At 46.8% G+C, this 27,799-nt stretch overlaps 2 protein-coding genes across 3 annotated transcripts; one reads left to right on the top strand and one right to left on the bottom strand.

Annotated features, from left to right (window-relative positions):
• The first annotated feature begins 10,848 nt into the window (after positions 1–10,848).
• ADIPOQ (adiponectin, C1Q and collagen domain containing) lies at positions 10,849–16,139 on the top strand. Its single transcript, XM_065845089.2, has 3 exons — positions 10,849–11,212; positions 14,290–14,509; positions 14,932–16,139. Exons 2-3 carry the CDS (start codon positions 14,296–14,298, stop codon positions 15,456–15,458), a joined length of 741 nt encoding a protein of 246 aa, XP_065701161.1. The 5' UTR covers positions 10,849–11,212; positions 14,290–14,295; the 3' UTR covers positions 15,459–16,139.
• An 8,466-nt stretch (positions 16,140–24,605) lies between these two features.
• On the bottom strand, positions 24,606–27,765 carry COPS9 (COP9 signalosome subunit 9). Of its 2 annotated transcripts, none has more exons than XM_065844613.2 (3): positions 27,612–27,765; positions 27,408–27,512; positions 24,606–25,809 (listed from the first exon to the last, which is right to left on the bottom strand). In XM_065844613.2, exons 1-3 carry the CDS (start codon positions 27,672–27,674, stop codon positions 25,744–25,746), a joined length of 234 nt encoding a protein of 77 aa, XP_065700685.1. In that variant the 5' UTR covers positions 27,675–27,765; the 3' UTR covers positions 24,606–25,743. The 2 variants fall into 2 exon arrangements, with proteins under 2 accessions (XP_065700685.1, XP_065700686.1); XM_065844614.2 differs by having other exon boundaries at positions 27,440–27,512.
• Positions 27,766–27,799: the final 34 nt, after the last annotated feature.

The following is a 27,799-nucleotide window of genomic DNA, read 5'->3' as shown; positions in this document are numbered from 1 at the left end:
CAAACTTTGAAAAATGTTGAATTTAAGAAAAAATAAAAGGGGCAGGAAACTTGTGCAGAAGCTTTTATACACAGCGCAGAGATAGCCAAGTTAAACATGCTCTTCTGGAGGACAGGGGAATCCGTCATTTGAGTTGTAATGAGAATATTCCTTCCTGAATATAGCAAACCACAGCTGGCACACGGCAGCATCCACACCATGGGAATGAGAAGGGCTGCAAGACTGGGTAGGAAAGCAGTACAATATCGCAGCAGATTGGTATGGAAACCACAGGAATGTGCCGAATGAGGGCAGAAATAGGAGCTCTGAGGAAATGCTTCTTGCAAAATCCACACCAAGCAAAAGGGCAGGAGATGGTCAGGAGAAGCATGCAGATGGTGGGAATAGAGACAGGCCAGGGCAGAGCCCACCTGTGGGCAGAGCTGGAAGGCTGATTTGCAGAAATACGAAACAAAACAGAGAACTTTGCTGCGAAGAAATAAATCACATGTATGTAGCACACAGGGAAGAGTCTCTTAGTGCTCTGTATGAGGAGGGATGAATGGGGAGATGGGTATCACCAACAGCAACAGAAATTTCCTTGAGATTTGCTCAAGGAGAGGTTGCCTCCATCAAGTCTCCACCCTGAGCAAGGCACAGCTTAAATATGGCAAAGGGAGGGGAGACAATGCCAAGGTTTGATGGACACCACTCAGCCATACTTAGACAATGTGGACTGGAGATAACTCCTGCTGATACCTACTGAGATGAGGTCAAAGGGAGCTTCTGAACGGGGACTCTGACGCTGAGGAGATGCCGCAGCCCCACTGACATCCCCCTGCTTGGCACGGGCTGTCCCAGGCAGTCAGTGCAGGTGCCATCTCTCAGGTCTTGTAAGTGACAGGAGGAGGTTGTGAGACCTTACCCAGCCTGCCTGATACGCATGGCCCCTGAGAAACATCTCGCTGGTACCTAGACATAACCTGAGGGAATTATTAAAATACACGGCTCAAAGAAAAGTCAGAGAGACAACAGAGAAGGTTCATTTCCTATGCAAAATAAAAGGATGTGTCCTTTGCCTATGTTCAGAGCTAAACAAGTATGCAAAACAGACACATTTCCCCATGCTTAGAATAAGAGGTATCCCTAGTGATGAGGCAAGCACCAAACCATTTTCCATGCTGGAGGCTTCAGCTGACGTCCTCCAAGGGTAAAAACAACCAACCTCACCCCGTTTAGGCTCTCTGTACTCCTAGGAAGGCACTGATTTAGGAGACAGCCATTTGGAACTTATCCTGTGTCCAAATCATACGCAGGTGGCTACGATGGACACCAAAAGCCTTAAGGTTCATATAAATGATATACTGAAATGGCAACAAGAGAGTATAACAAAAACTTCATCAGGTTTATGAAAGACTGCTGCTAGTTTATAACCTATCAGCAGCATTTTAACAACCTTCTTAAAGAACAGACCAACTGAGCAGGGACTGCAAGTTCATTCCCATCTATTTCAAGGAATTAGCAATAGGCCTCCCCCTTCAAAACCAGATTCACTAGGAACAGAGAGTTTTGCTGAGAAATGAACATCCCCAGTCTCTCTGCTGCAAATCCTCACTCACTGGCTTGCCAAAATAAAGAGGAGGGGATGTTACAGGGGATACTCTTGGGAAAGCAGGTTCCCAAGTTCAGAAGCAAGAGAGACTGTGGAGCAGCCGATGGGTCAGAGAGCCAAAACAGGGAGGATGGAACTGAGCAATAACAAATCCAAAACACAGCAAAGGTTCCACACCCTGTAACTGACTCACCGGTTGACTGGGAAGGTCGCTGAGCCCCTGGGTTTCACAGCCTGCCACTGTAAGGGAAAAAAGCAGGAGATTTTCTGTACCCAAGTATAGGCCATCATGCAGCAGCCTTAGGATGTGCCGATGTAGAGGAGCTGCAGCTGAGACAGGTTCCCATCCATGCTCCTTTACCACTTCTGGTCACCAGCATTTCCCAACCCACCTGTTATTAATAGCTGGTCATACATAAGGTCTTGACCACAGCCCTGTCATGAGCTACAAGGGACAACTTGTGCTGCCCTCCAACACCAGCAGTGGAAAATAAAATTCAGATGTTGCTGGGTTTGTATTCTGCTCAGGAACAAGTGCACATTACAAACTGAACATGCAGGAGGTGATGGGGGGAACAAATATCAGGTGAATAGTACAGAAGACAGCAAGAAAAGTAATAAATTCAGAAAAGCTAGGTAAAACAAACATGACAGAGAAAGAACATTTCTTTAGGGTGATGCAAAATGATCAATGCTTTTCTTTAATAAAAGTGTGTATGAGACCTCCTTGCAGATGACAGAGCTGCTGTGGGGAGGAGGAGAGCTGGGGACCACAAACCCATAGAGCCAAGCGAACCCGAGTGTCATGTGTGAGGGGGTAGGGGTCTGCTGATGGAGCAGGTGAGCTGTGGTGAACTTAGTTGTATGAATTTCACTTCAAAAAGCAAGTAATCTCAGGCTCAGAGAAATGCTAAGGCTGAGCAATGGCCTTAGGGCTGTTCTTTCTCTCCATTGCAGACAGACAGAAACACTGTATTTTGGAGTCATTACAATGCAGCCTGAGCACATTGTCCCGAAGGGAAAGGCTGTTATAATACTTTGCACTCGCAAACTGAACAATGCAATCAAGGTCAAAAATGCTTTGCCAGGATGGTGGCAGGGTCTGCTGGGGAAATGTTGTAACATTTTTAATTGAATCATAAAGACACACACTGCACAAGCAGCAATCACCGAGGAACGCACTTCCCAGCATTTCAGAAATAAACATAAAAAATTACCAAGACATGAAATCTGTTATTTTCAGAGGTATCAGAAAAGGCACTGCGCACCAAAGCGAAGGTGGGAGACAAAGAGCAGAAACAAAAGCAAGGGAGTGAGAGATGCCAAGGCCACCGAGCACAAAAGCAGCCTGATTATCTCCAGCAAACACATGCTGGCATTTCCAGGCTCCACACAAACCCAAACGGCAAAGCCATAAGCGCTTATTTATGCTTCAGCTGGATGAAAATATTTGCGGAGAGCAAGCCAAGAGACAACAAACAAGCTGTGGGGCTTGGTGGCCAGATTCTGCCCTGTGCCACAGCGTCGGAGACAGGGATGGCACCAGTGTCACCTGCCCACACTGGTGCCAACTTGGGCAAGCGAAACCTTTGTTTTTGGAAGGTGGGGTAGTGCTGTGCAGCGACACAGCGCGGGTGACATGTCAGCACCCACATGCCACCAGCGGTCCCCTCTGAAGCCACTGACGGGAAGTTTGCTCAAAGGTTTCCCTGCTGAGAGAGCCGGCTGGCTGGGAGAGAGCCCGGGGTCAGCACGCACCAGCGCTCTGCCCTGCCTTGGGAAAATGAGACAATGCCACAAGTCCTCATTCCTGCCTCAGATCAGTAGTCTTGATCAGGCACAGGAATGGCTTTTGCCGTGACAGAAATTACACTTTTTAGCTGGACCACTTGTAAGGTCAGTACAGGCCCATTGCAGTCCAATATAGCAGGTACAGGGGTGTTTCCTGTGATGAATACCTGCACCATGCCTCATTTTGTTCCTTTGAATTTCCTTAATCTTTTCTCTTTGGTTGTGGGGCAGAAAAAGCCCTATTCTCACTCCTCCTGTCAAAGAGACTCTCTCTGATGTCCCCATCTCCATCAGTGAGTCAGCAGTGTGCTTCTGTGAAGCTCAGGCTTCACAGACAGAGCCGCAAGGATGCAAGCATGTGAAAAGTAAAACACTAAAGTATTTGGGACAATTTTCCATGAGATGGATACGTGTAGCTGCCTGGAGAAAGGAAAAAAAAAAAAAGAAACAGCTCAGATCCTTTTTGTTTTCTCTCTCTGCTATTCAGAGAACCTCTGTGTCATCTGAGAAGAGACACAGTGGGGAGCTGGTACTTGCTTTGCCAAAACAATGAGAAGGCACAGTCTCTGTTAAGGACACTACCCTCACAGGGATTATAGATACAAAAGGAGATTAATTTATCCAGTTGAACCTAATCCACAGAAAACACTGCATCAAGGAGCCGGAGGATGGGGAGCTCCTGGCTATGGGCGACACGCCAGGCAGGGACATACGAATCACATTAAAAACCTATAAAGGAGCACCAGAAAATGCAGTTTAATATAGAAGTGCTTTCACTTCCGCCTGCCTGTCTAGCTCCACAGCTTCTGCTGGAGCGGGCTCTCGTGATGCCGAGGTGGCAGGATCTCAGCCCAGCACACCGAGGCACCCTGAGGTTGATGGATGGGGGAGGCAGGAGGGTTCGGAACATCTCATTTCCCTGTGGGTTTGGTGTCTGGGGGCCCAGTCCCACAGGATTTCGATGTGGGCATGGGTACTCAGCTGTTTCAAGCCCAGATGAGGAGCACAAAGGGTCTCACGGCTCCTGTGCCCCATCCAGAGCAGAGTCCCAGGTATCCAACTGCCATCAAAGCACCAGCTCAGCGGCACTGAAACAAACCACTGCATGTTTTGCATGTGTATTTCTAGAGGTTTCTTAAAACATCATGTCTACAGCAAAAGGAAGGGTTTCCTCTGCCCGGGCTGAGTTGCAAGGGTGAGGGAGGAAGCTCTAATGGGGGCTGCAGACCACAGCCCCCCGCAGTGAACACAACACACTGAGTACATCACGGTCCTGCAGAACTCCTCACCATGTCTGTAGCAACAGCGTGTTGAGGTCCTTGGTCTGCTCTCAGCTTCCAGATCTGCTTCACCGGCTCACATATAAACCTCCTGGCAGGCACGAGGCAAGATGCTGCAGCCTAGGTGGGAACGAAGGCTGCTGGGGCAGCCAGTGCCTCCTGTGCTGCCAGGCAGAAAGGTGCTTCCCAAAGTGAGAAACTTATAAAACATTGTGACAGCTGAGAGTGAACTATTGTCTTGCATGTGGAGGCAAAGTCATTCAACTCCAGAAAAAAATAACAATTATTTGTTGCTAAAACCAGTCACAGTGTGGTTTTGGCTATTCAGGTCAGGAGAACAAGCACTTTTAAAAATGAATAATTGAAGACATCATAAGTCTTTTATTAGCCCTACAGCAGCCATAAACGCCTCCTGCTAAGCACAAAGAAATGCCCTAGTGAAAGTGTCACAGATGTATCATTCTCTGCAACTTCCCAAAGAGCACTTTATGATGATTTATACTGTGAAATGCCCAAAGTAAAAACATATAGTAACCATTTTTGTCAGATTTACAGTTTCTTGGTGAAATATGCATGGCTCAGTTTCCACGATGATATTTCATTCTATAGCTAATGTAAGGTTTGTAATGCCTTTAATTAATCATGTCCTTGCTCGTAAGTGATCTCATTTTATAAACAATGGGAGAAACAAGCAAACTGTTATCCCCTAGCATCTCACTGCTGTTTTGAGCGCAAAGATTATTGAGCTTGAGCACACACCCTCTGCAAAGCATGCAGTGAGTGGTCACCTGGCCTGAGGGTGCAGTGACTCAGTGTCACTGGCAGTTGAATGACAATCCAGGAGGGTCCTGTACTGGGAAGACAGACCCACCTGCCCCACCACCCTGCCTTCACATCCATCACTCTGCAAACAGCAGAGACGCAGCTAATGCACGGCAGAGGTTACCAGAGCTGATGGCTCTGAATCGATACTGCAGTGAATGGAAAAACCATTATGGTCAAAAATCATTCTTGTGCATTTACATAACACAAAGAAAAGTGTGATGGGAGGGTGTTATCTCACTCATGGGCTCCTGGCTTTCACCCCAGTGATGGGGTGGACAGGCACGTGAATGGCACTGGGCTGTCACCAGGCAGTGCTTTCAAACACAGCGGATGAGGGCTGTGGTTTACAGAGCCAAGAGGAGCCCTGCCTGCACCGGCCTGCATTGAGAGCAACCAGAGGGAAGGGACAGACAGAAGGAGAGGAAACCCTTCTGTGAAGAGTCCTAAATCCCAACCAGCTGCTGTGGGGAAAGCTGGGGATCACCCTGAAACCCCAGCAGCAGCAACAGGAGCCCCAGCATCCCATGGCCCCTTGCTGCCTGTGCTGCCCCCCAGCATGGAGCCAGTTGCAGCCTCTGCCAAACCGCTCGGTGTTTTGGGGTTCCACATGCCCCTTCCACTTTCCCATCAGATCCAGAGCAAATACACTCCTCAGCTTTGTGCACAGCTCAGTGACACTGTTACCCTAAATCAAGAACAGCAAGTACAGGGTCTGAGAGACGTTTCCAGTGATGGGGAGTGGTGACCGGGGCAGGGGGGGATAATGCCATTTCTGTCGCTCAGCAACCAAAAGTGATGAAAAATAGGCGACTGGGTGGAAAACAGCCCTTTGAAAAGGCTGGAAGAGTGACGTGGAGCAGAGAGCCCAAGGTACTTGAGCTGGGATTACATCCACCATGTTGCACCAATGCCACAAAGCCCCCGTAAAGAACACCTAAATTTTTCTCTTCCATTCAGTTCTCAGCTGGCTGGGGTCAGGGCTTCCTTCCAACCCACAGCCCACACACACCAGTGGTGTAAAGGGCCTGGCTGGATCAAGCAGATGGGAATTGCAGGAGCATCTCTGCCACCACAGGCAGGCACCGTGTTGTCCAAGACCTCCGAGGGAAACCACCACACACCCTTTTGCTGCTCTTGGCCGGAGCAGTGGCTCTACTGTGTCCCCCTGGCCTCGGTGGTGCTGGGTAGTGAGCTCCATCTGTTGTCCAAACCTTGCAGCCAAGGGACCTGGCTGGCTTGGATAATGAGGAAATTCATGTGTACAAAGGAAACTGCTCTTCTCCATGCCTGAATTATTCAGAAATGCTTTCCTAATAAATCATTTATCTACTTTGTAAAAATGTGCTTTCAATGAATGCAAGTAGGCTTCAGGGGGCTGTGTGATTATCAGCTGCAAGTTCTCCTTCTGCACCTGCATTGAGAGGTTCATTTTAACGGGCAAGTAGAAGAGAGTGAAATCTGGGGAGGACATTTCAGCAGGGGATGCTCCCTGTACCAGATCACTGAGATTGTTATCCTGTTCCCAGCCTGGCCTCTTCCTAGCCCAGAATGAGCCCCAAAACAAGACCAGCCCATACTAAAAGAAGCCAGTACCTGTCTCAGCTGCGAATTGGCATGAGAGCAGAGGGGAGCTGGACAGAGTCATGAATAAACCCCTGCACAGGACGTCAGCTGCATTTCCCTCACACAGCCCGGTAAGGCCAAAGCAGCACCCCAGTTCTGCAATGCAGAAACAAGTGCCCTGTGGATGCCTATAACGATAATAAAAGGAGCTCTGAGTAGTATTTACAGGGCCCTGTTTCCTAGACAAATATGTCTCAGTGTCCCTTTCGGCACGAGAAATCCTGCTGTGTCAAGATCCCTTGCTGGGAGCCAAGCGGGATCTCAAGGCTGGGGACATTTTATCACCAAGAAGCAAAACACACTGCTGCTCAAGTCTGGCAAGCTGTTCTGTCCGAGCTGCCTGTTGCATGGAAGAAAAGATCACATTTGTCTGTGTGAAACGGACCGAGAAATTGGTAACCCTGCTGCCGAGAAGTGGACAGGATTCATTCAGTGAAGGCGAAGGCATCAGGCAGCCCTCCTCACTGCTGGCTTCTGGTGGTCCCCAAATACTGGCTCAGCATCCCCACCATGGCACACACCCCTGGGGCTCCTGTCCCCTCTACTACCATCCCCCTGGGTGAGCACCCACCATGCACAGCCCCAGAAGGCCCTTGTGCTCTCTCATGGGCTGACCCAACCTGTGTTGTGCCCACACAGTTTGTCTTGGCCACCGCTGCCAGGTCTGCCCATCCCTGCACCTGAGCTGCCTCCCTGATCTCATGTAGGAAAATCCAGTGGGGACATCAGGGTCCGTGGGTTTGTGACAGGTACAGCTGCACCACGTGCTGTGCTGATGCCCTCGTGCCTCCCCGGTGGCACCATGAGGGATGTGAATGGCCACAGCAGCCCAATGCCATGCTGCACAAGGTGCGCCTACCGGCTTGGTGGACCCCATGGGAGCCAGGCTGCCAGAGAGGGGTTGAGCAGCCCCCAAGGGCACACAGGACCAGGCTGACACCCTCCAGACCCCCACAGGGAGAAAGCTCCTCTTTCCCATTAATAATTAGCTACTAGAGGGAAAGGCGGTGCAGTACAGGGAAGGGTTTGGGCACCCAGTGATGCCCAGGGTCACAGAGAATTCCAAGGTGTGGCCAGTGTCCTTGCTGACAGTGGCACCAGCACTACAGGCCACTTTACTGCTTTTCCTTTGAAGCTGGCTCCTCAGTGCTCACCACCACTGTGCACCTGATGCAGGTGCCCATGGGGTGACAGCGGAGGCAGGCAGGGGGTCTGTAAGCAGATTTGGCACGGTTGCAGCAGAGGAGTGAGCTAGCTGGGCCAGGGCCACTGGCGATGTCCAGCGTCAGAGCCATAAGCCTCCTGGCACACAGGCTGTGGTTCCTCTGCTGCACACAGCCTCGGGCAGCACCAAAATAGCCTGTAACGGCCCCCAGCCAGCCTGCTAAATGGCGTAAGCAGCTTTTGCTGTTTTTAGCAAAGTGGGGAATGTGTGTTGTTTCTGGGACGTGCAGTATCCAAGGCCAGCAGAAAGAGGAGGGAAGAGCCAGGCAACCCTGGGGGACAGCAAACCGGGACAGGGCAGGGGCCAGATCCCAGTGGAGGAGCCTCAGGGTAGGGGGGCACAGCAGCTTTGGGAAGGGAAGACCATGAGGACAACAGTTCCCATGGGCTGGGCTCCATGGTGGTGGCTCAACCCCGCTGGGGAGGGACAACAGTGCGCAGGCAAGGGCTTCTTCCCCTAGCCGCACAGGATCCTGCTGGCCTGGGCAGCCCCGACCTCCTCCTGAGGCAGCCGTCCCAACACTGCCACATCCCCATGGCCAAAGCAGCTTTTCACCCCTCAGATCGCACCACTGGGGACTGTGACCTCACTGATGGAACACAGCTGATAATGAGCCTCCTGCTCTATTTTATTCCTGTTTATAGATGGCTAAATATAACCTTCTGCTTATTTTTAATTCCTAGTGAAAACCGTGATCCACAATCCATCAAATCGGGTTTGTATTTTTAATATTTACAGACTTGCATCAGATCCAAACGAGAAAACAAGCTCAGGCTCAGCACAAGGGGCGTAGCCAAGCCAGGTACAGGTAGTGTGTCCTGCCCTGGAGATCTGGTGACTGTGGTACAAAGAGGAGCAGGTCCTGCAGGGCCTGGGGACAGCAGCTTTCTCTCTGTGCCAAAAAGCCCCCCCAACCCAGCCAGAGCTACTGCCTCTGAGCACTGCAGCTGCAGGCACTGCCAGTCCAGTCCACATTTGGTGGCAAATTTTGCTTGTCGCCAGGCAGAGCAAAGGGCATTTTAAATATTTTCCTATCACAAGCCAGAAATAGCTCTGTGGATTGTACAATATCTCCCTCTGCAGCGGGAACAGGAGCCAGCACCAACCTGCAAACCGAGTATGTAAGACAACATAACCACAAGGGAGTGCACCAAGGGTCATATCAGCTGCTTGTATCCCCAGAGATAAACCAGGCAGCCAGCACTGCCTTCCACCTGCCTCCTGGGAGGCTGAGATAACATCTGGGAGGCTGTCTGATGGACTGCTGAAAGACTTTTCACAATGATATTTTCCAAACAACTGAAATGAAAGGTTGTGCAGTAATTGCAGCATTACCTATTGAACACATCAGGTCCAATTTTCAAATATTGGCAGCCTAATAAATACCTCAATGATACATTTTGGGGTTCAAGCCAAGAGCTGGCAGGGAAACCAGCCTTGTCTTGCTCACACCCTGGGCAGAGGCAGCCAAAAACCTGTCGTCTCCGCTGCAGAAAAAGTCCCTACTTCAGTTCCAAGATCGTGCTCCTCCATTCATTGCTCAGGAGACTTCGACAGATACGTTGGTATCACACACACACAAACACACACAGGCTCTAGCAAATCACATTGATATTATAAGACAACAACAGATCCAACTAGATCTCTGGCATATTTTTCTGGGGTTGCATGAGGGATTGTTTAAGTCTCAACATCGCATGGAAAAACCATCATCTGGAAAAAAAAGAAAATCAAATTCTTCAAATGTTGGACTAAGGGCTTGACCAAAATAAGGCAGGCAGCAAGCAGCCATCCTGCAGCTCCTCCCTTCTGCACCCTTCTCCTCGTGACTTCAAAATTTACCCTTGCCAACTGCCAGCTCTACGTATAATAAATTATTTATGTGTTCATTTATGCATCCTTTTAGTCTTGTCAGACAGACAACAACTCAGTAACTCAGGATACTGTCCCACTAGCATTCACTTGGATGAGGTTCCCCTCTCCCAAGGACACCAGCTCCCTAAACCCTATTGCAACAACACACATCACGCTATTTTTTCCTGGTCTGATTTTACAAGCCCAGGTTTGCCAAGGTCCCACATAACAAACCTTGAACTGTCCTGGAGCAGCTGGAGAGGGAAAGCCTCCTCTCTCCAAGGTTCAACCTCTGTTTTAAAAGGAGGAAGACACAGGGAAAAACAGACTTTGTTTTGAGCTAAAGCCAAAACGTGTGATAGGTTTAAAGCCATCCTCAGAGCTGAAATTACTCTCAAGATTTACAATAGCACTGGCATGAGCTTGGCTGGCTTAAGACAAATCTTTTCCTCAGCACTGCCCTTCTCCTCAGGCAGCTTTGTCCTTCTTTGGTGCGGCAGCAGCCTCCCAGCAGGAATGGCTCTTGTCATTAAAAGGATAAGCCGAAAGTTCTCACATAATCATTCATTTACTAACATATTGAAAAAAAATCCCACTTGAGTGCATTAACGCAAGGCTGCAGACACAGTTTCTCCATCAGCTGCTGACAACATTTCCCAGTTTCCAGGGAGCAGCAGCTTGTGCTGTATGAGGCAGCCCTGGACGAACAGGCTTTCCCATGGGCTCCTCCAGCAAACCACTGCTCCTCCAGTTCCCAACCAATTCCCAAACCCATCTTTTCCCCATTAAGGCTGTCTTCTTAAGCTATCCCAGTGTGACCGGATTATACAAGTGGTCCAAAAGTTAAGTGATGGCCAGGAAAAATTAATGGGAAAACCTAACTTTAGGTCAGCATGCGCAATAGCAAATGGAAAATGCAGTGCCTGAGCTGTCAGCTCCCTGCACCCTTAGGGACAACTGTGTGGTAGCCGGGCTTCATTTCCAAAGAGACTGCAGCAAGCCAACCAGGACTCAAAGCAGCTGGTAAGCATGAGTTTTTATTTTTTTTTTCCTCTTACTAAGTTCAGGATTTTCTCTTCTTTTGGGCTGAAATAGACAAACAGAATTTTCTATTTGCAAGAAGTTTCCTTTCTTAGATTTATTCTCAGAATAGCCAGCGAGTATTTTAAACCAAGAATAACGGATCTCCCTTAGATTCATACCCCTGTTTTTGGAAACACTATTTAGAGATCGAAACTCCTAAATCAAAAGTAGTCAGGAACAACAGTGAAAACCCACGTGGCTGTGACAGCCAGTACTGCACTGGCACCTGTCGATTCACCTCTTTCCTTGAAGAGTCCTGAGAATATTTGGTTTCCCCAAATCTCCCCGAGTCATTTCAGCTCCTTACCAGGAACCTGCATCACCCAGATTTAAGGTGTTAGCCCCCTGGAACAAGTCACCACTGCAACAACGGCAGAAACTATGATACAAGTAATAACAAAAAGAAAAAAAGACCAACGTGAGCCAAACCCCTGGATAATAAATAGCCTTTGAAGAAGATGCTGAGTTGGAAAAAGAGATGGATTTTTTGTTCTGTGTTTTGTACACAGAGGTGTGGGGTTTTTTTAAAAATATATACACGTATATAATATTTATATAGCGTTACGTGACATTTAAATTCTGAATCATGGTCTGAATCACTACGTAGCACTTATGACTGGTATTGTTCTTATGGATGATATGCTTATTTCTGCTGTTAAATGAATAATCTTCATATAATGCATATGAGCTTTTAATATAGTAGCTTCCAGGGGAATAAATGAAAGCTGCCAAGTGTACTTAGTCCATCTATTACATGTCTGAAAGGTACACTTGTAGCAGATTATTTCAGGTTGCACTGATGAGCATCAGATGTAAAGACAAAAAGAAATGGGAAAGATCTAGTGAAGGGATATCATAGCTAAACCAGAGTTTAAACTCAGAGCTGGCAAACACAGCTTAAACCTTTCCCTTTGTATGACATACCTATGCCACAGAACTGTTGCGTTTCTCAAACAAGCAAACCACTTGTGGTTGAGTCATACTGTGGCAATGGAAGTAGCTTTATATTTACATATCACAATACTTTTCTCATTAGAAAGGCAAAAACCAGATCATTTAACATAACTGCCACGAAGAGCCACCCAGGGATGCTGTGTGGGACAGGCATCGCTCCACACCCTTTGGAGCAGCTGGGCAGACTCTGCCAGGAAAGCTGCCTGCAGCCCAGCTTTGGGCTGCCTCAAATTTGCACCACTTCGCACCTTAAAGGAGGGTTTAATTTTGCACTAGCAGAAGACCTTACTCCTATGCTGTCTGTTGAACACATGTCACTAAAATTGTGATATTTGAGTTCTAGGCAGCATATGAGAAAGCAGAACTAGCCCCAAGAAAATCACCAAAACGCAGCTCAAGAAATGCAATTTTGAGGCAGATTTGTATTGAACACTAGTGTGTTTTCATGCAGTTATTATAGATGTCCCCAGACCATCCGTGCTGATTCTGGAGGGGTGCACGCATGGAGCTGACCTGGAGGGGACCCAAGTTGGGGTACGGGGTCCCTTCACTTAGTGCTGTCCACTGGGGCACGACAAAGTGGCCACGTCACAATGTGCCCAACTATGCACACCCTTATTTGCCAAACCAAGCCACTTTTAGGATTTATAGAAGTCTGTTTCACTCACCCACCCGGGTTTGTGGATAATCACTGGACTTCATTGCACCCTCATCCCCAAACATGTCCCTGAGCCAGGGCCCCGGCCCCATCACAGGGCACCACATTGCTGCTGGATTGCTCGAGCTTGGTAGCATGGTTATGGTTTCAGGAGTTCCCCAGTCTTTACTACCCACCAAAGTCATTAGGCAGAGCTTTGAAGTTTTCCTCAAAGCCCCCCAGTAGCCTACAAAACCTGAAATCATGGTAACCTCTTTGTTATTTAGCTTCCTTTTCAAAGGAATTGCTTCAGCAATTACATGAGAGCTAATAAGACATTATTTAAAATCTGACATTTAAATAGCTTGCCTAGGAAAATCAACCCTGCAAAGAAATTGCTCTCAACTATTATTTTTCTTGGAAATTCTAGAGCTAAGGGACTCTAATGGCCATGCTGTTACTCACTTTTTATTGCCTATTATGCCACTTATAATCCTCATAACAGGATACCTTTATTGTTCCAGGGTATAATCTCTGCCCAGAGAGCAGTATAACATAATAGTAATTTTAAAATATCTGTTTCCTAAAGGCCTGACCCAAACCCACCACAGTCCCATTGATTTTTGGGAGCATCAGAATAAAGCTCCAGGTTGGTCACAGGGTGTCACCACCAACCTGGTTCAGAGGAGCGGCACTAATTGCTCTGACTAGCAAGGAAACTAGATTAAAGGACAGTGTGTCCCTACAGTGCCTGAACACCACGCAACTTGCCTTCCTGTAATCCAAAGCCATAATTTAGGTGGAAAAAAAACAGTATCATAATTCCATACAGTTGCTCAGAGGAGATGGAAAGCCTGGCTGTAGTTCCTGTTCACATTAGATGGACTCAGTTTAACAGGCTGGATTTGCAGCGGTAAGCTGAGCAGGTGGTTTAAAGGCTTCTGAGGTTTTTGAAATGGGCTCTGCCAGACCTGCATGTCCCCTCAGCTGCTCACTCAGCCAGGCAGAAGTTGAAGCATATCATGCCTAATTGAGCAGAGCTTTGCAAAGTCAACCACAGATACCCTGGCATTTGTCATGCTCGGTGCCAAACTGTGTCTATGCCCATGAAAAGGGCCCACGAGCTGTTGATAGTAACTCTGGCATTTGCTCCCCTCCATGCTGGATGTGCTCCTGGGCTGAGGTCCACACTGCTCCCAGGAGCCCCATCCTGGTTTGGCTCATGGAGCTCATGCCAGCACCATGCTGGATGAGGAGGGGCCTTTGGAGTGAGCAGAATTTTTTTCCTTCAACTATGCTAATTCAAACATTAGCCTTCCATGCCTCCTCCTTATTCAAGGGTGGTAGTTCTTTTGCTTTGTTTTTTGTTTTGTTTTTTTTTCCTCCTGCTAACCTTTGAAGTTAACACAGTGATTTTCCATATCAGGAACCAATGATGAGTGTCCCAGCAAGCTTCCTCCTTTGCTCGCTGCTGCTGGTGATCCCCCATTGCATAGAGGTGGACACCCAGGAGGTCCAGCCCGACCCCAAAATGCCGTGTGCCAACTGGATGGGAGGAGCACCTGGCTATCCCGGCCACAACGGGCTCCCCGGCAGGGACGGGAAAGATGGAAAAGACGGACTAAAAGGAGAAAAAGGAGAGGAAGGTTGGTGAGGAACAGGGGTACATCAGTGCTGGAGCCCTGGGCAGCCCCAGCACTCAGGGCCAGCCCCAGGAAGTCTCACATCTGGTGGGTCCATGCCTGATTTTTGCCCACATGGCTTTTGAGTATCTCCAGGGATGAAGATCCCACAACCCAAATCTGGTGGTTGTTTTTCCAATTAATTATGTTTTTTCAGACATGCTGCTCTTGGCAGTTCTGCACATGGCTGGGGGCTGAGCTGGCTTTCCACTTGCTGTCTCAGCTCATGGTGGGTGTTGGGGTCATCCAGCCTTTCCTCAGGGGACTCCTCTCGCTCCACACTGCCAAGCAGATCCTCGTGCCACAGCCCCCTCTGCATTTTGGGCCGGTGGGTGGTGGCTGCCAGCACAGCACAAATAGCTCCCTGTCCCCACTCTGTCCTCCAGGTCCGCAAGGTCCCAAAGGCGACCAAGGCGAAATGGGAGTCCCAGGACGGGAAGGGCCAAGAGGATTTCCCGGATACCCAGGGCAGAAGGGGGAGAAGGGTGAAGGCAGCTTTGTCTACCGCTCCGCCTTCAGCGTGGGGCTGACAGAGCGAGCCCCCCACCCCAACGTCCCCATCCGCTTCAGCAAGATCTTCTACAATGAGCAGAACCACTATGATGCCAGCACCGGCAAGTTCCTCTGCAGCATCCCTGGCACGTACTACTTTGCCTACCACCTGACAGTCTACCTGACGGACGTCAAGGTTAGCCTCTACAAGAAGGACAAGGCGGTGATCTTCACCTATGACCAGTTTCAGAAGAACAACGTTGACCAAGCAAGTGGCTCTGTCTTGCTGCACCTCAGCTCTGGGGATGAGGTCTGGCTGCAAGTGTACGGGGAGGGAGACAACAACGGCGTCTACGCCGACAACATCAATGATTCCACTTTCATGGGCTTCCTTCTATACCCAGACCTGGATATCCATTAAAGCAGGGGGTGCTGCATGGGAGAGGATGAGGTGGCTTAACCCTGGACAGCATTCTGGGGCACTGGCGCTATTGCTATACTGTATTTAGCAGAAAATTGCCTTCTGCGGGGGCAACAATTGCCAAGGGTGGACTCTATTACCTGAAAAGTCAGTGAGGTAATAGAGAAGTGACTTCCACAGGACCAAGAGTTCATTCCTACCTTTTCTCTTGCTCTCCTTGTGGAAACCTGGGCCCAAAGTCAACCACCACACCTTCTGCATCATTAAAGAGTTAGATGGCCTAGTCTTTTTTTTAAATTTAAAAGTGACGGGAGAAAAATGTGCTACATCTAAATATCACGTTCTAAATTTCCCTTTTTTAACCACTTAAATTCATTCAAACCAACAGCACACATATCAGCCAGCATTTTTAAATTTGAGTAGCAGAGGAAGAAGACTATTCACAAAAGCTACCACTGCTGTTGTTTTCAGCTACAACAGATGGCTCCCTTTTTTCCATCATAACTCCCTGTTTTATTATGGTCTTTGACTTCTACCCACGGCTTGTTGTCTCTCTTCTTTAGCCCAGATCTTTAAATATATTCAGATTCTTAATTTTCATTTATTTTAATCATTTTATTTTCCTTTTATGTTTATCCCCTATCATTATGTCTAATATAGACAGCATGCTTGGTTAAAGCAGGGATCTTCTCTTTTGATTTATCTGAAAAGCCTTACAAATGCTGGTGAGGCTACACAAGCGGCCCATTGACCATGTGGCTTTGGGGGTCCTGACGTCTTGGCCTCACAGTTTTGATGCTCGGAAATGCCAGCAGCTCCCCTGCAAACACTTGCCTGACCGGGGAATAGAATGTCCCTCAAGGCTTCTGGGCAAAGGGGACCTCAGGATGGAGATGTCCCTTCCCAAATCACTCGCCTGGCACTGGAAGTGATGGCATGAGTACTTGTTCAGCCCAGAGGCCATCAGTATAAGGCACGCAAGCAGCACCTTACAGTTCCCACCTGCAAGCTGGCAGGATCCTGTCCCATCTCCCCTCTGAATAGCTCCCAAGCACAGACAAAAGTTGAGTAGTAACCATGTTTTTATTTTTCCATGCCATGAGTGTGCTAATAGCAGTGGTTGGCACAGCAGCTGGGCAGAGCTCCCATGTTAAGTGGCTTCCTGGGCTGAACACCCCCAGGACCTGTCCCAGTTCTTGGCAAGCTTAGCCCAATGGAGGAAGAGTATCTAGGCTGAGATTAGTAGCAATCCCCTTAAACTGCTTTCAAAGGAGCTTGCTTGACTTTTAGCTAGAAGAGGATTTGATGGCTTCTCAGGTATGTTCAAAGAAGACTCCCATTAAACTTCAAAACAAGCTAAACCAGATCAGAGCTAATGCATTATTACAAGCACAAAACAGCATTAAGAGCTTCCACTGAAATTAATTCCAAGAGCAGTAGCATTTTCTACACTCTGGTGCATTACCACATCACAAATAGTAACAACAATAAAAAGCTCACTTGGAACGCTCATGCTTTTTTTGTATGCGCTGTTAGGAAGGGTTTGAAGAAAGCAACATTCTCTTAGCCTCATTTTCCAGCAAGGTGGGGGCACACTGCCATGGCAGACACAGGGTTACCCCTCTTTTGCTTTCCCAAGAAACTCCCAGCCATATAGTTCTCATCAAGGCTTCAGCATCTCACCACCTCACACTGTATTGCCTCCTTTGGATAAGATGTGCTCTGTTTTCTAGACTATTTCCCAAAAACCAGCCAGAGCTGCTCTGCTGGCCCAGGAGGATCCAGGCATATTAGATTTAGCAAGGGCTAAACTGATGCTAAATCTGATCATGCTGCATTCAGAGAGCTCGGAAAAACCCTGCTCCTATTTTGTGAATTAATGGAAAGGGAATGAGGAAAGAAAAAAACAACACACACACAAATTCAAAAAACTAATACATAAACAAATGGAAATTTTAAAATGCAGCAGCTGCTGAATCAAATGGCATAAGAGGCTTAAACTGAAAGGAGCAAGTCAGAGCTTTTGCAGTGTTCGGGTGTTCTGGTTTTTTTCAAATATTTTCAGATAGATTTTCTGAAGACAGGAAAACTGAAACATTTGGGCTAAAGCCCAGGAGGAATTACTAATTTAAAGACTAGTTCCCAAGAGGCAGCCCAATGATTCCTTTCCTTGCTACTACACAGCAGGAGCACATATGCATAGAGTTTTATTCCATACACCAGGACTCAGAGGCTCAGACATGGCTTTTCACACTGCCACGTACATCCGATGCCATGTGCTTTGGACCAGGGCAGAGCCCAGGATTTCTGACCAGCCCCTTCAATGGCTCCATCAGCAGCATGACCCATATTGCTACAACTTCCACACAGGCCAGCAGCATCTCCTATCTCTTGTCACCATGGCTGTAGTCCAAGAATGTATTAGAAACTATATGTATTAGAAACTCAGGCCACACAGGCCCTTATGGGAAAGTCTCATTGAACCCCACACAGTCACTAGCTCTCTGTATCATCCCACACCACAATTCACCCTGTTTGGGATGCTCACAGGTGCCCTCAGACCTCAAGGCAGATTACCAGCGCCCCAGGAAAGGCCCAGACTCCTGGTCAGCCTCCTGACCATCATGGCAGTATAGTGGCTGGGGGCTACACAAAGAACCAAAACAAGTCCCACAGCACAGACCCAGCCTGGAAGTCCCTGTTTCAAAGCCTGGCTCTGGTTTTGGTCCTGGGTCTTTGCCTGTCCCCTCTGTTGGGGTGTTCAGGGCTCTGTATCCAGAAGAAGTTTCACCTAATATTGCAGTCACTGTTACATTCATATACAAGCAGAATACATATCTTATATGTACACACATGCACATTATCACAGACCATGAGATAACAAAGCTCCATAAGAATGCTGTATATAAGATATTTTATCTTATTTAATTATTAAACATGTAGCCTCTTTATTACCTTGTAAATGGCTTTTCCAAACTCTCCTACAAGCAGCAGCCTCACATGCAGGCTTCTGCTTCCTTGCCTGCTGCATAGGAACACCAAAACCAAGGTCCCAGGGGGCTACAGGGCTCTGCTCCCCAGGAGCAGCAAGCAGGTGTTTGGGAGCAGAGGTGTTAGGGGACTCTGGCTCCAGCCCAGGGAGCTGCAGGGCCAGCACCTTGCCATCAGGGCAGGAGTCAGGTTGCTTGCTGAGGGGCATATATGTTTCACCAAATATAGAGGCAGAAAAACAGAACCACAGCTTCCCTTGAGACCACCCCAGTTGTTCCTCAGTCACTGGGCTTATGAGCCATCCCACAGACTCTCACTGTGGGGGCTGGCACCAGGACCATTTCTGTTCCTCCCACTGGTGCATGACAAACACAACCATGGCAAGTAGTACGTAAAATGTATGCTATTAGGAGCACAAGTTCTGCTGCCTCTGTAAGCAGTGGGGATGCATAAAGGAGGGGGCTGCCCAGCTCATACAGGATCTGCCTTAAAGAGTATTTGCCTATGCAGTAGCCTAGGACAGGAGGGCAGCAAAGCACAAACCTCCTCTCAGCTCCCGTCTGCCTAAGCACATTAGGAACTTCTGTCTTTTACAGGACATTTTCAAACACATTTGAGAGGGTTAAACCTCAAGGTTTGAATCCCAGGCTAAAATCCTGATCAAGCAGTGATTTTCTCCTCACCAATTACACACCCTTCCTATGCTAATGGTGTGTTTTATCAAGGAAAAAAACAAAAAAAATAAAAACAAACCAACCTGTAAACACAATAAGATAAAGTATTTGAAGAGCTTTAAAGAAAGCCATTATGGCTTTCTGTGTACTGGCTTTTCCCCCTTGCCAGTATGAATACTGAAATGCAGTTTCACCAGGGTACTCACCCTCAGGGATGTGAGTGCAGAGATCATCTTCCTCCCAGCACTTGCATCAAGGATGCTCCAGGCAGAGCACCTGCCATCGCACAGTGCTTATTGCCACCAGGCACCTCAAAAACCAGCAAAAAACAAACCAGCCCCACAGTTAGCCCAGGCAGCAGGCTGTGAACAATGCAAGGCCACATTGCATGAAAATAGGGGCCAAAACCCCCCCTTTAGGGATTTGGACTGTTTTTGAAGTCTTTCATATCAAATCTGTGTAAGATTCTTGGTCTACAGAGCTCAACTAGAGACACACGCTGACCTCCTTAGCAGGCACCAAATCCTAGTTTAAACCACCAGCCACCCAAAAAGCCACTTTGCACCCCCAGGAGCAGCAATCAGGCCCCTCTCAGCTCTCCCCTGGGGCAAATGCTCCCAACAGAGGCTCACCCCATCAGCAAAACACCCGCAGCTGTGGGGTAGGATAGGGTAGGCAAACCCCTGCCCCACTGCAGCCAGGGTCAAACCCTAAAACTGCCCTAAGCATCCCCACTATCGCCTCCTGAGGCTGCCTAGCCCTTGCAGATGTGTGCATGGGGGGGCTCTCAATGAGCCAAAAAAGGACTGAGGAGCCTCAGGAGCAACAGCTGAGCATGGCCAGCAACTACCCCACCAGCCTGTGAGCCCTTTATAGCCCATGAACCACCCAAATCCCTGCATGTGGCTATCAAACCTCCACCTCCCTGGCTCTGCCCAGCCAGGTTGCCCACAATGGCCCAAAGGCAAAGAGCTGCAGAGCACCATGCTTGCCCCATGCTGCTTTTAGGGAAGAGCTGCAAATAGGACTTGGGAGGGTAAGGAGTTCCTGGGGGATGAGAGTAGGGGAGTTTCTAAAGAATCCAGCCTTTTTTCCATTACTGAGTTGCTGTGGTTTTACTCTCCCTCTGCACTTCATAAACCTGGAGGCCGGGAAAACCTGGCCAAAATAGGCACATATCCAGGGCCTCGGCTGGCTCCTAAGGACTGCACAGTGCTTTGAACACACTGTTGTCTTATAACAACACTGGCATGGTGAAAGGGCACACAATTACCTGATTGTCAACAAATTTAAATGTTTTGGGTGGGTTTTTTCTTTGTTTGTGTTTTAAACCAACTCTGACAATAGATGCCAAGTACAAAGTGAGGTCTCACTACTTGCTGCCGCTCCAGCTGCGGCAGGTTTAAATGGCTGGTTTTCCCTTCGGAAACTAATGTGCAGCTGCAGGCACACAAATGCTTCTGGGCATAAATGTTGCCAGCAGCTCCTATCAGATAGCAACCTATATGATGAAGACACCACGAACAAGGTCTTATTTGCCCCATTGTAATTAGGGTAGGTTATAAAGAGAGCACTTGGCTCCTTTGATCTTGATAGCTGTGTTTGATTGTTCCCTCCCGGTACTGCTGCTCGGAGAAAGGCCGCGGAAGGCAGCAGGCTCTCCTGATAGCAGAAAGCAAGAACACCCCCCAACGAAAGCTTTAAGTCACTGCACTAACAATTAGGGATAACTAACGTGGCTACAGCTGGAGAGACAGGCCAGTCCCATACAGCAGGGAAACCATCTGTGAAAGCATCCGTGGCCCTTTTCAACACAATTATAGTGTTGAGCCTGATTGTGCCTCAACCCCGTGTAATGGCTTGTGCCAGTAATTAATTACAATACAAATAGCAGCTGCACAAAACCATAAAGAGCAACAAGAAAGAGATAAATTCTTTGCAAGATTTGTGTCATATTTATTTGTGAAGTATAAACTCGCTGGAGGCTGTTTGGCATGGAAGAAGACAGAGGGATTAGGAAAAAGCCCTACATTTAGGTAATCAGCCATTGTACTTCCCACACAGGAAATGCCAACAGGTTTAAAGTTTATCCTTTGAAATACTCTGTAGGAAACCAATCCTGAGTGTACCCAAGCCGGGAGCAGGGCCGCCACACTTTTTTATGACATTTGTACTTGATGTGGATCTGTAATCAGCAAGCCCTCAGCTCATCCCAGGAGACCATCCCAGGATAACACGATTGCTCTTTAAGGACAGTTGTGTGACCTCCTTACAGGAAGCTTTATTGGGAACCAGGAGTGGGAGCATACAGGAGGCTGTCAAACAGGATTGAGTTCCTGTCCCATGACAGGAGGCCCTTCTGCAAGTGTCCTCACAGAGGCATCCTCAGCTGGGCTCAGACTCCCCTGCGGGGGCAGCTCCTGTCTGTACCAGGGACACTTTGTCACATCCCCTTGTTGATGTGTATTCCCTTGCTCAGTCACCCACCTCGTACACGACATTCTCAGCTATACATCTGTTTACTGACAACAACATATAGACTAGGGTCTTTTCCTTCAAGAGACTGTAAGTCTACATGGGTTCACATAGAATTATTCAAGGTTTGTACATACATACCACAGCTTCAGAATAGGTGCTGTGAACACAGCTAAAGTTAGAGCTGACTGGAAACTTGCTACATGCAAACTGACTTTTCCATGTATAAGAAACAAGTATTCACCAAGATGGCCCTACTTGCTAATTCTAAAAGCTTCAGAAGGTGCTGCTCCTCTCTCCCTCTGCTCTGAAGTCCCTGTAGTACCTTGGAAAAAAACTATAATTTGGATTAGGCTTCTGACTCTGATGCTTCACAAAGACAAATTGGAGCAAATACAAAAGGCCAACTGATAAAAAATTTGGAAGTAAAACCATGGAAGTAAACCCTTGTCCTCAAAGCCACCCCTGCTGCCAAGGACTGACTTGAATTGTGCTAGAGTTTTTCCAAGAGCCCTGATGCGACACTCACATTCCAGCCCCACCTCCAGGCAGGGGACTCGCAAGGAACAGGGCTGCACTGTCATCTGCCCAGCGGGCTTCCATCTGCTGAACAACCGCACACTGAGAGCAGGAAGATGCCTGCCAGCTTCCCAACACCCTGGGGAAGCAGGAAGAACTCCATTTATTCATCTAAATCAATTCCTTCTTTATTAAGAACAGAACCTTCCACTTCAATTATTGATGAAAAATATTGAAATAAAAACCCTTTATTTTCATTCCCTGAGAGTTAACCAAGAAAGCTCCCCAAAATCCAAAAGAACCAAGGAAATCCCACTGCTACCACACTAGGTCTGAGCTCACCTGTTCTCACTAACATTAAGAAGAGCGGTGGAGCCCTGGGTTCTCCTGCTAGCCAGCTCAGAAAAGGCTCTGCAGAGATATCAAGCACAGACGACTGTGCTTCCTTTGGCATGGTGACTTTCTCCCTCACAATGACTTTTATTATATTGAGCTCAAAATAGATTGCACATTCTTAATTCCTAAGAATATACTGTGACAGCCAGCAGTTTCCTGCAGAGAACTGGCCTTGTGAGTGTGCCGAAGGGAATGGGTTATTTAGCATTTGGAAGTCATTCCTTTTCATCTGTGCTGCACAACTGGCCTCACCACTTATACAGTATTTTAGTACTTGGGATCTCATCCTGCCAAGACTCACGCAGAAAATCAGCTTTATACATTGCCAGCTGCCCCACTTCAGTCAGTGGGACAATTCGCAATACTAACTCCCGTACCTCCATAAGTCTGTTCAGACTAGATCCTTAATTTGGACATTGAAATACTGAGCGGTACCCAGCAGCTTATAAAGTAATATGCATCAGACTAAATGTGTGCAAAATGCTGCTAGAACAGGTGCATTGTTTCACTCAGAAACACGTAGTATGAGTGGTGTCAGTCTCTACAAAAGGTACAGGAATCAAAGCTCAGTAAGTGAAACTGTCAAGGCTGGCAAATGCCCTTTAAACTAATTTTTTTATTAGAGATTTTTGACATCTTGTGATTATTTCCTGACAACAGGCTGATTGCCTGAAGACTAATTAGACTGAAATGCTTGACAAATGATAACACAGAAACAATCTAAAGCTGAAGGGCATTTTGTTCTTCAGATTAGCCCTTCCATATTAATACTGTCCCAAAAGGGACCCAAACAAACTACAGTTCCTGATCGAAGTTTTCACACATTGACAGCCCTCTTTAGAATGAGGAAGCTATAGACACACTCCTCACCCAGGCTCATTGCAGAGAGCACTTCAGACTCCACACCACTACAACATACATAACCTTGACACCATCTCACTCTGACTCTAAAGAACGTTCCTGTTCATATCACTTAATCCCAAGAGAACAAACCCACAGCACTTATCGGATTTAAGTGTAAGCTTAGCACCTGGGAAGAAACAAAGAACCACTCAGTTCTCGCAGTAGCTACAGCCAGAGTGGCATCAGCTGCACACCAATGCAGGTCATGAAGTTGAGCAGCTTTCTTCAAATGGAATTTTACTAAACAAAACTTTTACACACTGTATAAAGTTCCTTCCCTACAGACAGATATACCATAGTTCCCAGGTGCCAGCAGTACTATTTATGCTGCTTTTTAATATGAAACATCGAGATTCTAGACCTGTTCACAAAAAGTAGTTAACTATACCCACCTTGAACAGGCAGCTCTAGCCTACCCAGGATGAAAATTCTTGAACTCTAGGCTGTGCTGGACCCATGAGTATTATTTGCCCTCTACCCAATCTCATTTAGAGAGGTTCCGTGTTTTGATCAAGTAAGAAGATGTTACAAAACTAGAACTACTCACCATTAGCACTTCCAAATTCACACTTTGCTGAGGTTTTGAACATCTCTAAATAGAAGGTGGAAGGGGCTAGAACACCATTAATACTGAACAGCAACTATTCAAGATGGATTGTATCACAGAACATATCCCTGCTGCTGTGATCAACCTAAGGCAGGCTAATGAAAAACAAAGGAGAAATCTGTGTAACACAATGACAAGGAAGTATTCCAAAGCCAAGGTGACCATCTTGAGGAATCTGGACACCAGCAAGTCACTAAAAGAACAGGAGAGAAGTGTTGCTTCTTAAATCTGTCATATTTTGCACCTGCCCAGAATACAGCCTCTATTTACTGGCAACGGCTCATGCCTCAAAATTCAGTTTGGAGAAAGAACAGCACGAGAGCTAGGAACAGCCCCAAAGCAGTTGCTACCACTCATTCAAACTGTTTACAATGGTTTCAGGAGAGCTTGAAGGAGGAGGAGAGCTTGAAACATGCCTGTTTCAGCACAGTGAGCACTAAAAAGGCAGCTGTCTCAGCAAGACCGTTCCTTCGGGGACTCACTGTAATGTCAGATGCTAAGCAGAGTAAATGTCAGAATGAGGATTTAACACACGCTAGATGATGAAACCCAGGATGCTGAGAAATCCACAGGAACACAATAAAAAGACACCCAAGTATTACTGATTTTATTGTGTTTACATTTTTAAGCTCAGGGACGAGCATACTTACTGTTACATTTAAAATTTTCTTTTTTAAGGCAAACCCAAGGGAAAAAAAAAAAAACAACACGTGAAAGAAGTTTGAGAGGAAAGGGTTTCATTCCAGATTAAATTTAAATTGTGTTAAGTCTTTGAAGAAAGATCAGTCACAGTATTACTTTTGTGATCAATTTATGGAATACAGACTGTATTTAAGATCAGAGAGGATTAAACTCTTGACTCTGAAACATAATAAAACCTCACTTGTTCCTTTCATTCTGAGAGTCACTTTGGTCACTGAAGGGTGCAAAAATTAAACATTTCTAAAAATGTTCTAAAAACTTGTGTCAAAGTCTGAATTAATATCTGACTGATTCATATACACGCTACATAAAGGTATAAATTATTACATTACCTGCTACAGGAGAAACGAATCCCAAAATGATTTTTTCTATAGAGTACAGTTTCAAGAATTAAATTAGATTTTTAAACCAAACAATTCCCAGGGCCAGAACATTTCTCTGCTTAAAATATCAAGATAAAACTACTTTTTCTTCCCATGTTTCCTGGATTAAAAGTACTGATGGTAGCTGAGTATCTATCTTGACACAGCAGACGACGCACACTCTTCTTACTGTGACTGGCAAACTAGAGTCAGATCATTCAGAACAAGCAACTGTTAGCCTTGGATAACCCTGTATTGTGGGATAAACAAAACTCTTCTAGGCAGGAATATGCCTTGACGAGTACCTTTATAAATTATCCAAAAGTAACAGTGAACAATTTAACAAAAAAAAGCATTCTCTAAGGAAACTCAGAACACAGCAATATTTACTTCCAAATATATCCCAGAGAGAGTTGTGGGGTTTTTTTAATACTTTATTGAACCAGCACATCAGCAAGTAACATTTTAGGAAAAATCTAGACACAGCTTCCTAACAAATAACAGTCCACAATTCCCTCCTTAGTTGTCTTTAGCCATCTGGTTTTCATATTCCCCAAGCAGCTTATACAGGTTTTCTCCCCCTCTGTGATTTTCCTGTTTTGATTATTTTAATAAATAATGGACACCACAGGTGATCCTAGAGAAAAATCCACATCTCAGCACTGCATAGCTGGACAACTAAGTTCACTGGATGTCCTCATCATCAAAGAGATCTTCAAAATCTAGTCAGAAAAATAAGATAAGGTAAAATTAATGTCAAAAGTTTCAACTGTTACATATGCATATACTCAAGTATAGTTCTTCATTATTTGGATTAAAGACAGAAATAAAGGTGAATTAAGTTAATGAAAGTTACTGCACCATCAGTTACTAGGAATCTAACATCAGGGTGGGAAGAGACAGAGAAGAAAAGCAGGCAGACCCATGGAAGTGTTCTCTATTATACACAAATTAAACTGTTTCACTTGTACAATACAAGCTGTGCAATTAAATCCACGAAAGCAAAGCTTCAAAGGAGGGACTTTTATAAAAGCTTTAAGTAGCCACCACACTCAGAGTGGATCAGCCACAATTCACAGACTCCAGAACTAAACAAGTACTGGCTTTAATGCAGATGACAAGTCTCAGGGGTAGCCACTCCCGCAGAATTGTGCCTTTAGGTCATAGCAACCAGGCACACAGTCATACATTTTGCAGATTGACATTTCCATTTGTAATTTGCTGCTAAAAATCCCTTTCTAAAAAAACAAAACCAAAAAAGTTTCATTGCTGTGAAGGTGCTAATAACATTTATCTCTCAGAAAACTACTTTCACTCAGACCAGTGAAATGTGACCAGCTAATCACAGCTGTTCTAGTCACCTTTGGGAAGCATTTGGAACTCCTCGGCTTTGTATCTTCTTTGTATATTAAGCATAAACTGACAACGTAACTGAAACCAAATCTTTATTCTTACAGAAGGTAATGTACAAGTACCATACCATAAACTGAGGATTAATCCTCATTCAGAAGAGTCCTACCAACAGAATATAATATCACAACTTAATGGTGCAACTTCATGGAAATACCTACTCCAGACTATGCTGGCTCCAGCCAAGAGCTGTGTCCTTCACAACTCTTGAGAGGAGATCAATGCTGAAATTCCTTTTCTCCTGTATTCTGAGTCCTGAGCAACATGATGTCTGTGACATCAGCAATCAGATTTAATGACACATCTGAAATTCACTGTTGAAATGTCTAAAAGCATAAAAACCCCCAAGTGTTTTATATTCTGCCCCTAAGAGGACATATACACAGCTGTTCTCCTCTCAAAGCAGCTGTATGTACTTATAGGCATACAGTTGACTTTCAAACACAGAATGTGCATAAACCCCAAAGTTTTATTTTGCTTTAGATAGATATGCATGCATACTTTCAGAAACTAAAGATTTATAAAGTAGCAGGACTCACAAACAATTCATAAAATTCTGTCCCTGTTTTTAAATGTATTTTCAGTGTTTAATACAAGCCATTTGTTACACAACCAGATGAAGACATTTTTCCTTGTAGTGATTAACATGTTAGCTCACCTAAAACCTCCAGGAGAGGAGAAACACACATTATATCATTCCCACCTGCATCACTTAACACCAAAGCACTTTTATGACAGCGCTCGCTGGAATTGCGGTTAGTGAGTACGTCAGCGACTACCAGGCACCAAAGACATGAGATGAGAGAGAAATAAGCGAGGTTTATGATAATCTCCCGTTTCTGTACCAGGCAGGCCCAAGGCGCTGCCACTTGAACCCTCATCCCCCCTCTCGGAACGCCACGGCCCTCACCGCTGCAGACCCTCGTCGCTGAAGGCCCTCACCGTTGAAGAAGTCGGCGTGCACCGCTTTCTCGTTGGCAGCCAGGTCCATCAGCAGCCCCGTACTTCCCCCTGCCTGGGAAAGCAGGCGCTGAGCGCCGCTGGGCCATGGCCAGCCAGCACGGCCTCGCCAGGCCTAGGAACCCCGCCAGCAGCTCCCGCAACACCCGCTCACCTCATCGAGATCCACGTACGGACCGGCTCCCTCAGGGAACATCTCGTCCACAGCCGGCTTCATGGCAGCAGCTCCGCTCGTCCCCTTCGCGCTGCCGCTTCCGGCCACGCCGCGTCAACTTCCGCTATAAGGCGGGCCGGCGGCATGCCGCTCTGCGCGGCTGGAGGTCTCCTCTCTATTGTTGCCTG

Source organism: Patagioenas fasciata, chromosome 9 (genome assembly GCF_037038585.1).
Source record: "Patagioenas fasciata isolate bPatFas1 chromosome 9, bPatFas1.hap1, whole genome shotgun sequence".
Lineage (NCBI taxonomy): Eukaryota > Metazoa > Chordata > Aves > Columbiformes > Columbidae > Patagioenas > Patagioenas fasciata.
Note: the sequence above shows the minus strand (reverse complement) of the source record. Positions and strands in the feature narration are given on the sequence as shown.

What these genes read in the sequence shown, in the direction of transcription:
- COPS9 (XM_065844613.2), bottom strand. Translation starts at nt 27,674, where the DNA reads ATGAAGCCGGCTGTGGACGAGATGTTCCCTGAGGGAGCCGGTCCGTAC. An exon ending in CGTACGTGGATCTCGATGAG is followed by an intron (nt 27,513 to 27,611) that starts GTGAGCGGGTGT and finishes CTGCTTTCCCAG; the next exon opens with GCAGGGGGAAGTACGGGGCT. An exon ending in AGCGACGAGGGTCTGCAGCG is followed by an intron (nt 25,810 to 27,407) that starts GTGAGGGCCGTG and finishes TTTTCTGACTAG; the next exon opens with ATTTTGAAGATCTCTTTGAT.
- ADIPOQ (XM_065845089.2), top strand. Translation starts at nt 14,296, where the DNA reads ATGATGAGTGTCCCAGCAAGCTTCCTCCTTTGCTCGCTGCTGCTGGTG. An exon ending in AGGAGAAAAAGGAGAGGAAG is followed by an intron (nt 14,510 to 14,931) that starts GTTGGTGAGGAA and finishes TCTGTCCTCCAG; the next exon opens with GTCCGCAAGGTCCCAAAGGC.